The sequence below is a fragment of the Neopelma chrysocephalum genome, unplaced genomic scaffold (genome assembly GCF_003984885.1).
Source record: "Neopelma chrysocephalum unplaced genomic scaffold, ASM398488v2 Primary Assembly neopelma1_43, whole genome shotgun sequence".
In the NCBI taxonomy this organism is placed as follows: Eukaryota; Metazoa; Chordata; class Aves; order Passeriformes; family Pipridae; genus Neopelma; species Neopelma chrysocephalum.
Window position 1 is genome coordinate 22,893,635 of NW_020897702.1, and position 14,929 is coordinate 22,908,563.

At 45.7% G+C, this 14,929-nt stretch overlaps 1 protein-coding gene and 1 long non-coding RNA gene across 5 annotated transcripts in view; one reads left to right on the plus strand and one right to left on the minus strand.

Moving 5' to 3' along the window:
* A2M (alpha-2-macroglobulin) overlaps positions 1-11,313 on the plus strand; it is a 39,849-nt gene extending 28,536 nt beyond the window's left edge. For 3 of the 4 annotated variants that reach the window (XM_027677618.1, XM_027677619.1, XM_027677620.1), the window contains exons 26-36: positions 175-331; positions 608-682; positions 2,826-2,991; positions 4,311-4,534; positions 5,131-5,349; positions 5,719-5,846; positions 6,190-6,280; positions 7,531-7,599; positions 7,990-8,092; positions 8,668-8,709; positions 10,195-11,313. In XM_027677618.1, coding sequence (XP_027533419.1) covers positions 175-331; positions 608-682; positions 2,826-2,991; positions 4,311-4,534; positions 5,131-5,349; positions 5,719-5,846; positions 6,190-6,280; positions 7,531-7,599; positions 7,990-8,092; positions 8,668-8,709; positions 10,195-10,220 — 1,300 coding nt within the window. In that variant the 3' untranslated portion in view covers positions 10,221-11,313. Of the gene's footprint in view, positions 1-174; positions 332-607; positions 683-2,825; positions 3,078-3,404; positions 3,845-4,310; positions 4,535-5,130; positions 5,350-5,718; positions 5,847-6,189; positions 6,281-7,530; positions 7,600-7,989; positions 8,093-8,667; positions 8,710-10,194 lie in introns of those variants that run through there. The other variant, XM_027677621.1, reaches the window with a different exon arrangement.
* A 2,589-nt stretch (positions 11,314-13,902) lies between these two features.
* On the minus strand, positions 13,903-14,929 carry LOC113964866. The gene is made up of 2 exons (XR_003533324.1): positions 14,888-14,929; positions 13,903-14,085 (listed from the first exon to the last, which is right to left on the minus strand). It is a non-coding gene; the product is annotated as an uncharacterized LOC113964866 (long non-coding RNA).

The following is a 14,929-nucleotide window of genomic DNA, read 5'->3' on the forward strand; positions in this document are numbered from 1 at the left end:
GTCCCTATCTCACTGAGTTGCTAAGCTACCTCATAGTTTCCAACCAACCCCCTGTGATCAAGTCTTGTAGCCTCTACTGTTTTCCTCCAGAACAGTAATGCCCATATGGGCCCTATGACCTCTGATGGATACAGGACCTGCTCAGAATGTCTTGGTTCCTTCTGTCACTTTCAGGCTCACAGCCTTTGTCCTCAAGTCTTTTGCCCAGGCCCGGCCTCACATCTTCATAGATGAGAAGCACATCCAGGATGCTTTGATCTGGCTTACTCAAAAGGAGAAGGATAATGGCTGTTTCCGCAGTTCTGGGACACTCCTGAACAATGCTATGAAGGTAATGCGTCTGCCTGGTTGGCTCTGCATGGGTTTTGTCAGGCTGCAACTTGACCATAAGTCACTCTGGGATTAATGAAGCTATTTTATCACTTGGGGGTTGGGGAGGAGTGAGGAGCTATCACAGAAGCATGAAGAAGTCAGCAGCATCTTCTGAAGGACTTACCATGAGTAGGAGACTAGGAAGGATTTATCTCTGCAGGATGTAGATATGTTGCATAGAGAGAAGCCAGTGGTGCTGTGTAGGATCAACAACTACTTTTGTGTTTCCCTGCAGGGTGGAGTGAATGACGAGGTCACACTGACAGCCTATATCACTATTGCATTGCTGGAGATTCCTCTGCCTGTAACTGTATGTGTCCGCACCCCAACCTGAGCCACAGATGGTACTAACCTGTCCTACTAGTGTCCCTTCCCACCAGATTATCAGGTCCCTTTAGCTTTTGAAAGAAGAAATCCTGCCTGAATAGTCTTTCTGTTTAAGCCTAGACTGAACTAACACTTTTCCTCCATTTTCCTTCCCTGTCCAATCCTTTCTCCCATACAAACATTTCACCTAACATTTTTCTGAGTTCTTTTGTGGGCAATAATTGATTGGTTGCATACAGATTGGATTAAAAATTAGTTAAATAAGATTTAATTCTCTGAAGGGAGCCAAAAAGCTTTCTACTCCTACAAAAATCTCCTTTTGTTTCTTGGAATGGTACATTCCTGTTGAACCGCTTTTGTTGTGCAGACACAACAGCACAGGCATGTAAAAAAGAGTTGCACATTCAGGGTTCATTCTTATTTTCTCTGCCTTTTCTAGATTTTTGTATGGGAAATCCCCATCCTTAATTCTTGAAGAATAAGGTATACCTACAGGTAATAAAAGTATAGCTATAGAGAGTACCATAATGTCACTCTGTGAAAAGCCTGAGGCCTATTTAAGAACAATGAGGGTTTGGTCATTCTGATCCCCTCACTTTGAGACAGGGCTGTGGTGCAGGTAAAATTGGGGTATGAATTGCAGCAGAAGGCCTTCTGAGCCAGGGTGGTTGCCAGGCTGCTGTAATTCCCCTACTCCAAATGTGGTAGGGACTGTTCTGTTTTCCAAGTTTTTTCCTGTGTAGCAAGAACCAATAGAAGGAATTATTTTGTCAGTAAGATGACATGGATGGCATTAACTTCACCAGAAAAGTATTCTTTCTTTGGTATGTGTTGTGTTTAGAAGACAGGCTCTCAGGCAGAATTTATTGGATAACAAAGAAGTTTTTCAACTCCCTGTCTGAGCCTAAAACCACCATTGAATGTGAAGTAAGGGGTTTGTCAGAATTTGAGTGAGATATAGGTGCATTTCAAGTTAAGCTGCATGAAATCCTAAGTTTAACACAGCCCTTAAGTCATTAAGGCTATTGACAATCATACAGAATACTTCTATAAGTAAGCTATATTAAATCCTCATAAAAATCTTATTAGCACTGTTCTGAGCATGTGTGTCTAATGCCACATCCTGTCATTAGACTGAACTCCTCCCCAACACTTACCTTGTATGAAGCATATGAAACCTTAGGTGAGGCTAGACACAACCAATTTTGGTTTTATTCTTTGCTTTCTCAAACACAGCTGAATTGCATCTCCAGAAATTATCACAAAAGATTTCATCTTCCAGTAGACACCCAGTGAAGGCAAAGGACAAAGCCACTGAAAAATACATCTTTTACTTCTAGATCACTGATTAAGCTGTAAATGTGCTGTTGGGATTCAGATCATGACACGCTCTCTCTGCAGTATTATTGTTTCAATTTTATAGCAGTTTTCCATCACAAATGAGAAATAGTCATGCATCTGGCTGCAAGGTCATAGGGTCACAGCATCTGTTAGTCTGTTACTTAACACTGTGTAAAGGAGTTACATTTTTTATGATTGCACTCTCAAACCATACTTGAGATTCTGGCTTGGAAAAGACATACATTGTTAATGTTAATGTGTCACAAAAAACATTCCAGAAAATACAAAAAAAATATTCTTTCTTATGCAGAGATAGTTTCCTGCCAATCTAGAACCTACATTATCAGCTTCCAGCAAAATTAAATTTTTTTCAGGAGGTCCTAGAAAAGGGGAACTAAACAATGAAAAGAAAAGGACAGAGCAGAGAGTGAAAGCACAGAAGAGTCTCAGGGCGATAGCTGAAGGAGGAAAGCAAGTATTCAGGACATCTACAGAAAGAAAGTAATTCTTCTCAAGACAGAAGGATCGGAGTCTTGCTTCCCAGTCTTTAAATCAAACAAGACATATTAGAGAAATGTTAATACAAGATAAGGAACAGCCTTGGGCTGCCCATTTGTGCAGGGATTATTGGGCCTGGAAGGGAAGGGATACACAATAGTACAATATTTGTCAGAGCAGAAAGTGGGGTTGCCAAGGGTCCATAGGTACTATCCGCTTCCTGATGTTCTAAGATGGGCCTCAGTGTGATCTCTGGCTGCTCCAGCTCAGTTTCTCTCTCTCCCCAGCACTCGGTGGTGCGGAATGCTCTGTTCTGCCTGGAAACAGCAGCAGATCAGAAAGAAAACCATGTGTACACCAAGGCACTGCTAGCATATGCATTTGCCCTGGCAGGGAAAACAGATAAGCGGAAGACATTGCTTGACTCACTTGAAAAGGAAGCCGTGAAAGAGGGTGAGTACTCCTGCTGGGACATCTCTTTCATTGGCCTTACATCTTCCCTTGATAAAATGGCTTTTGTTGGTGGGGTAATTGTTAATGTTCAACATCTCAGCCTTGGCCATATTGACCACCATCATAACTGGTCTACTCTGGCCTCCAATCGGGAGGCCTGGAGACACACCATCTATAACGCTGCTGATGCTTTTGAGAAAGCATGCAGGATCACCCTTGAGGAGAAAAGGCAACGCAGAAAGAATCGTGCCTTGCAGAATATACCACCTAAGGAGTCTTTCTGCTGTGCCTTTTGCAACCGGACATGCCTATCTCGTATTGGCCTTTTTAGCCACCAACACGCTTGCAACAAACGTGGGTAGAGCCCTTCCCAAATCTTCGTTCACGAAGCCTAACCATGATGAATTGTTAATGTAGGAACTGGCTTCTGTGAGTAGGGAAAGGTGGAGGGAGAGGAAAGATTTGTGCAAAGGGATTACCTTTATGAGAACTCCCTCTCAGTCCCAAGTCCTGACTCTCTGCTTTGAGGGAGTTCACTGGGAAGCACTAGGTACCATCCCCTCAGTAATGAACTAAAGAGTAGTTCTCCTGGCATCTCTCCTTAGTCCACTCCTCTTGCCACACCAGGAACCACTTAGCAAAGGCTTAATAATGTTTATGGGCACTCCTTCCTTCCAGAGCACAGGCTCAACATAGAACAAAGTTGACCTTGCACAGCACAAGGCATGTAAATCAGAGAAGTGCTGGATGTGTTGAGAGAGAAAATGAACATACAGGTCACTGTGGAGGCCACAGCATTAGCTCGGAGTCTTCTAGGAAGTCATGTAACAATTCAGAAGCATTCTAGTTCAATCAGACCAGACAGTGGATTTGCTCAAGTAGCAGGGTGATGAGGGGAGTATCCCCCACACCTTCTACCTTCTCCAACTGCAAGTGACTCTCAAGCCCTGGTCACATTTTTTGAGCCATTTTGTCTCACAGATTCTGTCACTGCCGAACCCCGGCATCTCTACTCAAAAAGGGAAAGAGCAGTATCCTTCTTAGGCCTCTGGTTCCCTGAGGTGCCCAAGCCCAAAAGCGTCTATGTGAATCTGGAGTCTAGAACAAAATGGCATCTAGGCCTGAGGCTCAGCAGTCTCATACTAACTGTAAACCCGTAAAATGTGTAAACCTAACTCTTCCCCCTTCATCCTGCATGACAGACTCATCCTGGAGGCTGCATTCTCCCACCAGGAGTTGCAGCAGATCAAGAACTCCCCTGCAATAACTAGTAATAATTGTTTGTTGTCTTGTCTCCACACTCCCTGCCTCCTGTGAAGATGGGTCTGTTCATTGGCAGCGACCAGGGAAAGAGCCAGAAGTTGATCTCCCATACTACCGTTACCGAGCTCCCTCTGCTGAAGTGGAGATGACAGCCTATGCACTCCTTGCTTACCTCACCTCTCAGCCAGCACCTTCCCAGGAGGAGCTGTCATTTGCATCTCGTATTGCAAAGTGGATCAGTGGTCAGCAGAATCCCAATGGAGGCTTCTCCTCCACCCAGGTGAGCTGCTTCCCATTCCCTCCTGCGACCTCACACATCAATGTCGGAGGATGGGAAATGTCAGAGAGCCAGGTGGGAGCCCAGTAAGGTTTGTCAGGAAGGCTGGAACATTAGACCTGCAGTATAGCCGTGCAGTACCCACCATGCCAAGTGCTTGAGGTGCTCGAGGCAAGTATGTCAGGTAGTGTCCTTGGGAATGACTGATACTTTGATTAATGACCTGATTTTCTTGACACAGTGGGGCAGAATGATAGGGACACAAGGAACGTGTGTTTGTGCCATTGGAGAGGGCTCATGCTGCGCTTTGTTTGTGCATATAAAGTTGCTGCTTTGTCCTGTAAAGTGCAAGGGAAGGTTGTGCACAGCTCCACACCAAGGAGGTCACGGAAGCTACAACTGCTATCCAGAGGACACAGGAATGGAATGGGAACATGCAAAAGTTGATCTTTGCCTCTGTCTTTTTGTCTTTTCTACTTAACACTGGAGAAAGTGAAGGATGGATGGGAGGGTGCCAACTGAAAGGGCAGACCTGTGGGAGGGCAGGCTATGGAAAGGCTGACTGCGCCCCCCTGGGTGCTGGGATCTGTCTCTTTCAGGACACAGTGGTGGCTCTCCAAGCCTTGTCCCTGTATGGAGCTCTCACTTATGCCAAGAGTGGGGCAGCTTCCAAAGTGACCCTGCAATCTGGAGGGAACTTCCAGCAAGACTTCCAAGTGGATCTCACAAACCGGCTGCTGCTCCAGCGCATGTCCCTTCCCCGGGTGCCGGGGGAGTACAGTGTGGAGGTGTCTGGTGAAGGATGTGTCTACCTGCAGGTGAGGGAGATAGGGATAGGTGGCATCCTGGGAGGGGAGCCTCTTGCCAGGCTGGAGCCATGGAGAGGGCAGAATCATAGAGTCATCTAGGCTGGAAAAGACTCTAAAGATCATCAAGTCCATCTCCACCTGGAGAAGAAGGGACAGGAGAGAGGGGAGAAGTGGGAGGGAAGGCTCTGGTCAAGGGAAGAGGAGAAGAGCAGAGTTTGTGGAAGAGAATGTGTGGGAGGGAAGGAGGGAAAGACCTGCAGTGTGGAGGAGCTGTGAGAATGGGAGAAGTGGGGAGGCTGGGTGGGGGAGAGCATCCCCTCTCTCCAACGTTGGGCATCACACACACGTGCTCACACATGACTGCTGCTTGTCCCCTAGACAAGCCTGAGGTACAACGTGCAGCCCACACAGGAGGATGCACCTTTCATGCTTCATGTGTACACTATCCCAGAGACATGTGTGGACTCCAAGGCTCACAAGGTCTTTGACATTGGCATAAATGTCAGGTGAGTCTGTGTTTTGGTCTGAGCCTTCCTGTCCAGCCGTGGGGGCTGGAGGAGGTCTGGTTGTCCCCAGGGTGAGCCAGTCTGGAAGCCCTGGAGGTGCAATGAATTCCTGGGACGGTGGGCAAGAAACAGCTGGGCTGGGTCCTGCAGTGGTGAAGTTGCGTGGGCAGCCTAGAGCTGGGCTAGTGAGAGGCTGCCTAGATGACTAGGAGAACCCGGCATAGCTGGAGAAGAAGGTGCTGGACTGCCAGGACTTGGTGTGGTGCCAAGTGCTATGGATAAGCTGGAAGTGTCCCCAGCTTTGACTTGATGTGCACTGAATCTTTGTTGCTCAATTCCTTAGTTACGCTGGAGAGCGCAACAGCTCCAACATGGTGATTGTTGATGTGAAGATGCTGTCGGGATTCATCCCCTTGAAGTCCTCAGTGAGGAAGGTAGGGTGCTCTTCGTCATACAAACAACACTGAATCATAGAATGATCAAATTTATAAGGTCGGAAAAAACCTCCAAATCTAACCTTTGACAGAGTGCCACCATACCTACTTATTACCATATCACAAAGTACCATGTCTGCTCTTTTTTTGAACACTTCCATGGATGGTAACTCCACCACTTCCCTGGGCAGACTGTTCCAGTGCTTAACTACTCTTTCAGTAAAGAAATTTCTCCTAATATCCAACATAAACCTCCTGTGGCTAAACTTCAGGCCATTTCCCCTTGTCCTGTCGCTATTTGCCTGCGAGAAGAGACCAAATCCCACCTGGCTACAACCTCCTGTCAGGTAGCTGTAGAGAGGAATAAGGTCCCCCTGAGCCTTCTTTTCTTCAGATTAAACAATCCCAGTACTCTCAGCCACTCCTTGTAACACTTACATTCCAGTTCCTTCTCCAGCATCTCTACCCTTCTCTGAACCTCAATGTCTGAAGTGAGAGGCCTAAAACTGAACACAGGATTTGATGTGCAGCCTGACCAGTACTGAGTATAGGGGGAAAACATCCGCCTTCTTATTTTCAAGACCCTTTCAAATGTCTGTAGCAAACTGTAGGGTGTCAGCTTGATTTTGCCATTGTCAGCTGCACATTTGACATGCACAGTGTTCTCTTTTCATACATGGCTTAAGGCCAGTGCAAGGGGAGATGATGTTATCAATCTAGGAAAAATAGACTAAATAACTTTTTCTTTAGACTGGTGATGGGAACTTTTATTTTCACTGTTTCCCAACACCTCCCTGTTAACACTGTCTGTGTATAGTACATTTAAAGTAATGCTGTTTCCTTTTTCCCTCAGCTGATCTAAAAACATCTTATAGCATTATAACTTTTTGAGTGTTGGGTAACTATTGGAGACGCTGAATACAGGCATGAACTGGAAATTAAAGGCTATAATAATATGGTGCAGAGCTAGCAAGCCAGAAGGAACATATTTTCAATTAATTGTTCCATCACTGTGCTTGAACCAGTGCTAAGTCTCTTCTGAAGCCAGGTTGTACTTCATCAGCCAGACTGGCGAATGGAAGGCCTGGGGACCATGATCCCTATGTGGCACAACAAGGAGGCAGTTCTGTGCTGCTTAGTTCCCAGAGTGCTACAGTGTTTCATCCAGAGTGCATCACATTCACAGGGCTGTGCAAGTGGCACAGGGAGATCACTATCAACGCAGTAACATCTTGGTCTTCTTCCTTCAGCTGGAAGGCCACCCTGTTATTGAGCGCACAGAGTTAAGTACCAACCATGTTCTAATATATCTGGAAAAGGTGAGTATCCATCTGGGGCAAGGATGAATCAGAAACAAAGGCATTGGGATTCTTGGCCACACAGGGCAAAATATCTGGGACTCAAAACTACCATGGCTCTGATAAGAGTGGGACCAAATCCTGTACTGACTTCTAACATTTTAGACTTACTGCCACTTTCTTCCCAGCCCTTAGCAATCTTTCCTTCCAACTCGTGCACAGATCAGGCGCAGACCTCGCCGGCAGGCAGAGCTTCCCCCAGGGTTTCCCCTTGCCCTCAGCCAGGCCTGCAGGCCCCATGTTCCCCAAGGGCCAGGGACGGGGGGCAGGGCAGAGTGAGGGGGCATGGACATAGGGGAGCCTGGGACAACGTGGAGCTGCCCCTGACCCTCTACTGCTTCCCTTCCCCAGCTGAGCAGTGAGACCCTCAGCTTCTCCTTCACGGTGGAGCGGGACATCCCCGTGCAGGGCCTGAAGCCAGCCCAGGTGAAGGTCTATGACTACTACGAGACAGGTGAGTGGGGGCTGGTAGTGCCCGTGGGAGCAAGGGTGGGCAGTGGGATACGTGGAGTGGCACAGGGAGCTGTGTGAACCCACAGCTGCTGCTGGCCTGGGCCATCACCTTGAGCTCTCTGAGTGCAGAGGGGTCCAGGGTAGAGCTGTGGGTGCTGAAGGTCCTGTGCTCAGGTCTGGCCCCAGAGCACAGCTGTGCCTGTGTTTCCAGGCAGACCTGCTGCTCCTTGTGTCTCTGCTGTCCTGGCTGCTGCGCCAGGCTGGCAGCAACAGAGTTGTTTGTCCCCACCCCACCCCAGTGTGCTGGGAGAAGGTGCCTGAGCAGCCCTTGGACATACCGGGGTGGAGACCTGCTGGAACTGCTTGTGCTGGGTGGCTCTGCCTTGCTGCCACTGCCCCCACACGGGGCTGTGACTTGGGCTCCTCCCACCCCAATTGAGATCTGTGGAGGGAAGCTGGGGATGGTGTCAGCAGCCTGCTGTGGAGCCTGGGAAAAGCATCTCTGGCACCTGTCCCTCTGTCAGCAGTGCCAGGGGTCATGGCAGTTCACTCTCTCCTTTCCCTTCTGTTTTCCAGATGAGTTTGCCACACAGGAGTACAGTGCTCCCTGTGCCACAGGTAGGGTACCGAGACCCCTTCGCTTCACAGTTCTTTACATCTTCTTAATTGTATTTTTTAGTCTTCCAGGCAGTGCTTTTCTCTTCATGGTTGAATTTGGATTACATTTGCCCAGCTTACAGGCACAGATATTGAGAAATTGAGAGTATGTGACTTACACTGTTGTTGTTTCCCAGGAGATGGCAAGTTTGCCTTTGGTAGCTACTACCTGGAGCAACAGCTGCTTCCTGCTCAGCTACCTCCTGCCCAAGCAGAAGGGTTGTCTCTCAGGAGGCAGGTGTGCTTCATGACCCCAGGCAGCCATTCCTCAGTCTTGGTTTGGAGACTGAGCTGGCAGGACAGAGATACTGTGGTCTTTGTCGGGGGGGTTCTCTGCAGTGCAAAGCTACATGTGTTTAGCTTTGGAGCTCAGGTAATGTGGAAGCTTCTGTAAAAGGCCCTGACCAAGGATATTTCTCCCATCCTATGTGGAGTCTTCCAATATGAAGAATGGCAGGTCTTGCTTCCCCGCAGTTGCTCAGTTTCACGTGTTTGGAATATGGAGGCTTCTGTAAAGCAGAGTTCCTGGGAAGTGTTTTTTCGCAGGGCCTGACTGTGCTATCTGAGGGAAGAGAAAAAATTATCTGGACTTGGGGAAGGCAAAAGCTTTGTCACTTGCTGGTGGTAAATGGTGAAATTTATCTTCTTTCATGTTCTTACCTGGTATCTTGGAAAAGAGCCTGAACTCCCACACTTTTACTCCATACTGCTTGCTAACCTGGGCTGTGTCCATAGGTACAGATGTGTTCTGTTGATTTTAGACCTATAACCTCAGTTCATGGAAAAATGTGCATAAGTCCTAAGATAGACCTTGAGTGGATAGTAAAGCATTTCCAAAGGATGTATTGGTGTGGTCTGGTTATTCAGTCTAAGACTGGTGGAGAGGCTTTAGATTTTAGGCTACTCTTCCCTGTTTCTGTTAAAAGGCAGAGTTTTTATCTTCCTTGAAAAGGGTAATGGGAAATTGCTACTTAAGAAGTTCATCCCCTGGTCTAGGTGTACAAAGGTAGTCTGCACTGACTTAAAAGGCAAATCTCAATTTCCAGGCTTCCTTCCCTGCTGTAGAGTGCTGTAGGTTCCTTCCACTCTTGGCAGAGAAAGAAATAGAGTATGTCTCACTGTTGCACAGAACATCCTTGCCTGTTTGCTCTGTGTTCCTGTGTACATCTCAGTTGTGACAAATCCTACTCTGTTTATCTCTCCCAGTGGGTCAGAATGAGTTTCAGCCCTCTTTCAACCTCACATAGCCGTGAAGGTGACATAAGTATTGAGTGCTGTGGATGACTGTCAACCCTGGTGAAACAGCAACTCACTCTCCTATTTTGTACTTCTCACACAACCTGGCTTCCATATCCACATTTTGCTCTCTCTGTCATTCATCCTGAGAGGGGGAACTGACATATCTCTCTAACTTCTCTCCCCTCCCGTCTTCTTTCATCCTTGCAGAGGAAGTAGACCAGGGCAATGCATGAAGAATACTCCCAGATGCTGGAACCCACCTGCCTCACTACCACCACCACCCCCTATGGAGTGACAGACGAATAATGCCTGCAAGGAGTGGGAAATTAACTTTACAAATAAATTAACTGTACTCACCAATGATTTTTGAACAGTTTATTCCCAATTCTGATTTTTCCTGCACAGCTTTCAGTCACAGCTTTAATGTCCCTGGCTTCTTAAGTTGAAGAGTATACCATCCAGGAATGCCTGTATGCAGGGTAGTAAGACTGACAAGTGAGGAAGAAAAAAAGAGGACCAAATGATTTAAGTTGGGGTCAGCCTTTCTAATGTGTCTCTGTCTGTGCTATGTTCTTTGAACTTGTCATCTGTGATCCTATGTAATCAATAGAGAAGGACAGGTGCTTCTTGGGAACAATTTCTCTCCCCTGACTTAGAAACCATAACCTTAATAGAATTGGTCTCTGCTGATGGCTATCCATGTCTCCCACAGGTAGGCAGCCTGGATGATCAGCTAATGTTAAAAGAAATTCAACCTCTGTGATCTTACCTGTAGACAACCCTTCTGGGATTGTTTCTTGTTTGTAGAAGAGTGGAAAGAGATATAGTCTGCCCTCTTCTAAGATTAGAGTGTATGGTGGCAGGAGGAATGTGTGCATGCATTATGCCTTAAGCTGCTAACTTAGCCTGTTCTCCAGTTGGAGCTTGGGCCTTCTTGTGGAAACTTCCATACCTTGTGTCTGCTGCTTCTGGGAGATTCCCAAGGAAAAGCTAATGGCATTTGCCCATAACCTACTTGCCTAAGTCTAGTCTAAACGGCACATTTATTTAAATCATAGAGTTGCTTTGATGAAACTCTCTATAGGCCTCTTACATATCTCCAGGAATGCTCCCCTTTTCTTGGTTTTGTCTCATTAATTTGTGGGTTTAACTTTTTGAATGCTGAAAGATCTTACATAACTGTTAATTCTCATGAAATGTTTATTGTTAGGTATCATGGCACACTGTGTATCCAAACTATGTTCCATCCGATTTGTTTTAGTGAGCCTGTACAAAAAATGTAGTTGAGACTAAATAAAATTCTTCATCTATTTTGCTAGATATTAATATTATGTCACTTTGTCTTCTGTGGTGTTTGGCATTTACACATTCAAGACCTTTACACACTTCATATTCAGAGAAGTCTATGGAATGAACCACCTTCAGTGAAAGCTGAACAGTATTTCCAGTCCAGCTAATTGCATTTTGTTTTGATTTAGAAATAGTAAAGCCATCTATTTTTTTACCATTAAGCAATTACTTTTCCAAGTTCTGAAAACAACATAGGCTTTGGTTGCTGAATTAAACTGTTTGAATTTTAGACCACTGTGATTTGCCTTTGAAGTATGCCATGCATGCTCCATGGGGATAGAAATTCAATATTCTGACATTCCTGTACTTCCTTTAGCCTTGCTAAAGTTTCCTAATGGTATACTATGGAGGACATTCAAGAATGTGACTGATGATTCACAGTCCGGTTGAGCAGAGAAATATCAAACTGCTTCACAGATACGGAATGGCCAGGGAGCTCCAAATGCCAAGTGATGTGGCTGCCCATGGACGACAGGTGTTGGTTAATTTAAAACCAGGCAGCAGCAAAACATGGAACATGCTACAGTAATTTTACAGACTTTTAAATTAACTTGTCATGATGATCACTTTGTTTCTTTTGAGGCAGTAAAGGTGTAATGCCATAACCATGCAGAGTTCATTTACTTACCAGAAAGTAAACTAGGATGAAGGAGCCATTGCCATCCATCTACAGTCTGCAGTAGAGGATACCCTGTATTTGCAAACCTGTGTGTGAATGCACAAGTTTGCTGACCTGTCACTTCTGAACCTGCTTGTCCCTAAGTAACAGTCTCAGCTATATCACTTCAGCACAGTCAGTTTCTCATGACCCATAGCAAAAGGACAGATATAAAAGGGGCCAGAGCAAACTGCATTCCTCACACAGTGAGGAGTTCTGGCTCAATAAGGGGAAAGAGAGTCTTGAGACATCCACATGGATGATAATAATGCTAAGAACATCAGTGTCACTGAAAAAAATTCAGGTCCTTTACTGCATCAGTGACTTAAATTTTTGACAACCTGGGTTTGTGTACATGAAAGAAGCTACAAGAGGGACTCCTACAGGTGTGTTTTCGTCAGCTTACGTTGGGAGAGTGAAAGGCACCTCTGCACATATAAACATGTAAATAAAATACACATGGTGCCATATGACCTCTTAAACTGAGGTTGATTGCCCTTGCATCCCTGTGAGAGATCTAGACCAGAGAAAATGTGATCTTTCAAAACATTGACATGCCTAATGTTTAACCCAAACTATCAGAATCTATGGCTTCTCCTCTGAATTCTGCTGAAGCATTGTAAGCCTAGTTGCAAGGGAGGAAAAAAAAGTATTAAAATTATTCAAAAAAACTAGAAGAGAGCTACAGGCCTCCAGTGAGGGGTAGAAGATAAAGTTCTCATGAAAAATGCAAGGGGTTTGACTCATAGTGTGGTTCTTGGTTGAAATTCTAAGATTATCTTGAGTGCCATCACTTGGCATGTACAGGAGAACCAGGCAATCAAGCAGGAAAGGCAGGTCCTCCTTGACCAACCTGTTCTCCTTCTATGACAGAGTAACCCACTTAGTGGGTGGGGGAAAGGCCATGGATGTTACTCCAATTTTAGTAAAGCCTTTGACACAATTTCCCACAGCATTGACCTGGAGAAACTGACTGCCCACGGCTTGGACAGGTACACTTTTCAGTGGGTAAAAACCTGGCTGGATGGTTGGGCCCAGGGAGTGGTGGTGAATAGTGCTACATTCAGCTGGCCTCTGTGTCCAGTGGTGTCCCCCAGGGCTTAGTGTTGGGGCTAGTCCTGTTTAATACCTTTATCGATGATCTAAATGAGGGGATCAAGTGCACTCTCAGCAAATTTGCAGAAGACACCAAGTTAGGTGGGAGAGTTGACCTGCTGGAGGATAGGAAAGCTCTGCAGCGGGATTTGGACAGCCTAGATCAATGAGCCTAGGCCAATGATATGAGGCCCAATGCTGGGTCCTACAGTTGGGTCACAACAGTCCCATGCAACCCTACATGATTTAGCAGTGGACTTCGCAGTGCTGAGTTAATTGTAGGACTTGATGACCTTAAAGGTCTTCACCAACCTAAACAATTCTATGAATGACACTGTTAAGATCCCTGTCCCTCTCTGTTTTCACTTTAGCTGTTTAGAAGCAAGCAGACGTCTTCACTACTAGAATGGAAAAGTCCACAGGTCTTCCCTCCACTTCTATCTAGTCTGCTGTGAAAGATCACACTGTCCTTCCATCTCATAGCAGTGATTTGTGATTTCACAGTGAGATCAAAGGTGATATGTGATCAAAGGTTTTTGTCCAAGGATCATCTTGCAGAAAACATCCTCTTTTAGAGGCAGAGAGACAAACTTCCAGTGCAGAATGGATCACGTAGGATTTCCTTTCTTCCTAGAGAACTGACAAGTATGGACACAAATCTCCCAACTGCTAAAAGCTGTCTGCCTTCTGATATTTCCAAACATCACCTTGCCATGGATGACTCTGGATTGAAATCTCAGGCCATTACACAGTCAGAGTTATGGATGGAGGAGAGACAAGACACAGTAACAGAAAACAAAGCCAGATAGATCTGATGAGAATCAAAACTTAATTTATTTATAGTGTTACTTCCTTTTTGGTTTTGAGGTGTCCTCCTCTAATGTTTCAATACCCCACCCTCAGCAAGAAGATCTTCTAGGGTCAGAGACATATGAGGTGATACAGCAAGGCTCAGATAAGATGCATTCTTCAGGAATTTCCCTGTTCAGCCTTGACTGGAGGTCAAAAAAGGACAGAGTGAGATAAGTATTCTGATGAGCAGTGTCCAGAGCCCTGGACATCTCTGTGTTCTGATGGCTATGTGAGTTCAAGCCCTGTTCAACTCTGGGAAACTGCTTCACCTAAAAATGCCCAGTTGCAGACAGATAACAGAATGGGAATAGCTGGACATGTTCAAAATATCTATGCTACAGAGAGGGGAGGGGAGGCAGATTTATCCTGGAGATACATGAGCTATCGTAATACACATTCTCTCTCAACAATTGGATTTCCCAAGGGAAGGCAAAAAATAACACCAAGCAGAGTTTGAAAGGTCCTCAGCAAAGACATGTGGATAACATGAAAATTTCACCAAGATATTTGGGAGACAATTCCTCAGTACCTTTCAGTGTCTGCAGCACAGCAGATGTGGCCCAGAAAAGGGCAGAGACACAAAATGCTGGGTGTTGTGTTCCATCCCAAGGGAGACTTCAATCTTATTTGCATAATGTGACAAAAACACAGAGGAAAAGATGATTGCCACTGTGCAAATGAAGGCAGTAACACTGAGATTGCTATTCTCAGTGAATGAAAATAAAAGCTGTATCTGATCTTACACAGGAAATTGAGTGGCAGTAGTGCTTTTGGTTTCTGTACTGAGGTGTACCAAGAGATTGCAGTAGGCACAGTGAAGATAAATGCAGTACACACAGGCTGAGTATACACAGGCTGGGGAAATGCAAGGTCTACAAAGACTTTAATTCAAGAGAACCTGCAATAGCCCATGCTGGAGCTTCTCAGTTGTTCACGGGCACCTACCTGTGGCACAGGGAGCACTGTACTCCTGTGTGGCAAACTCAT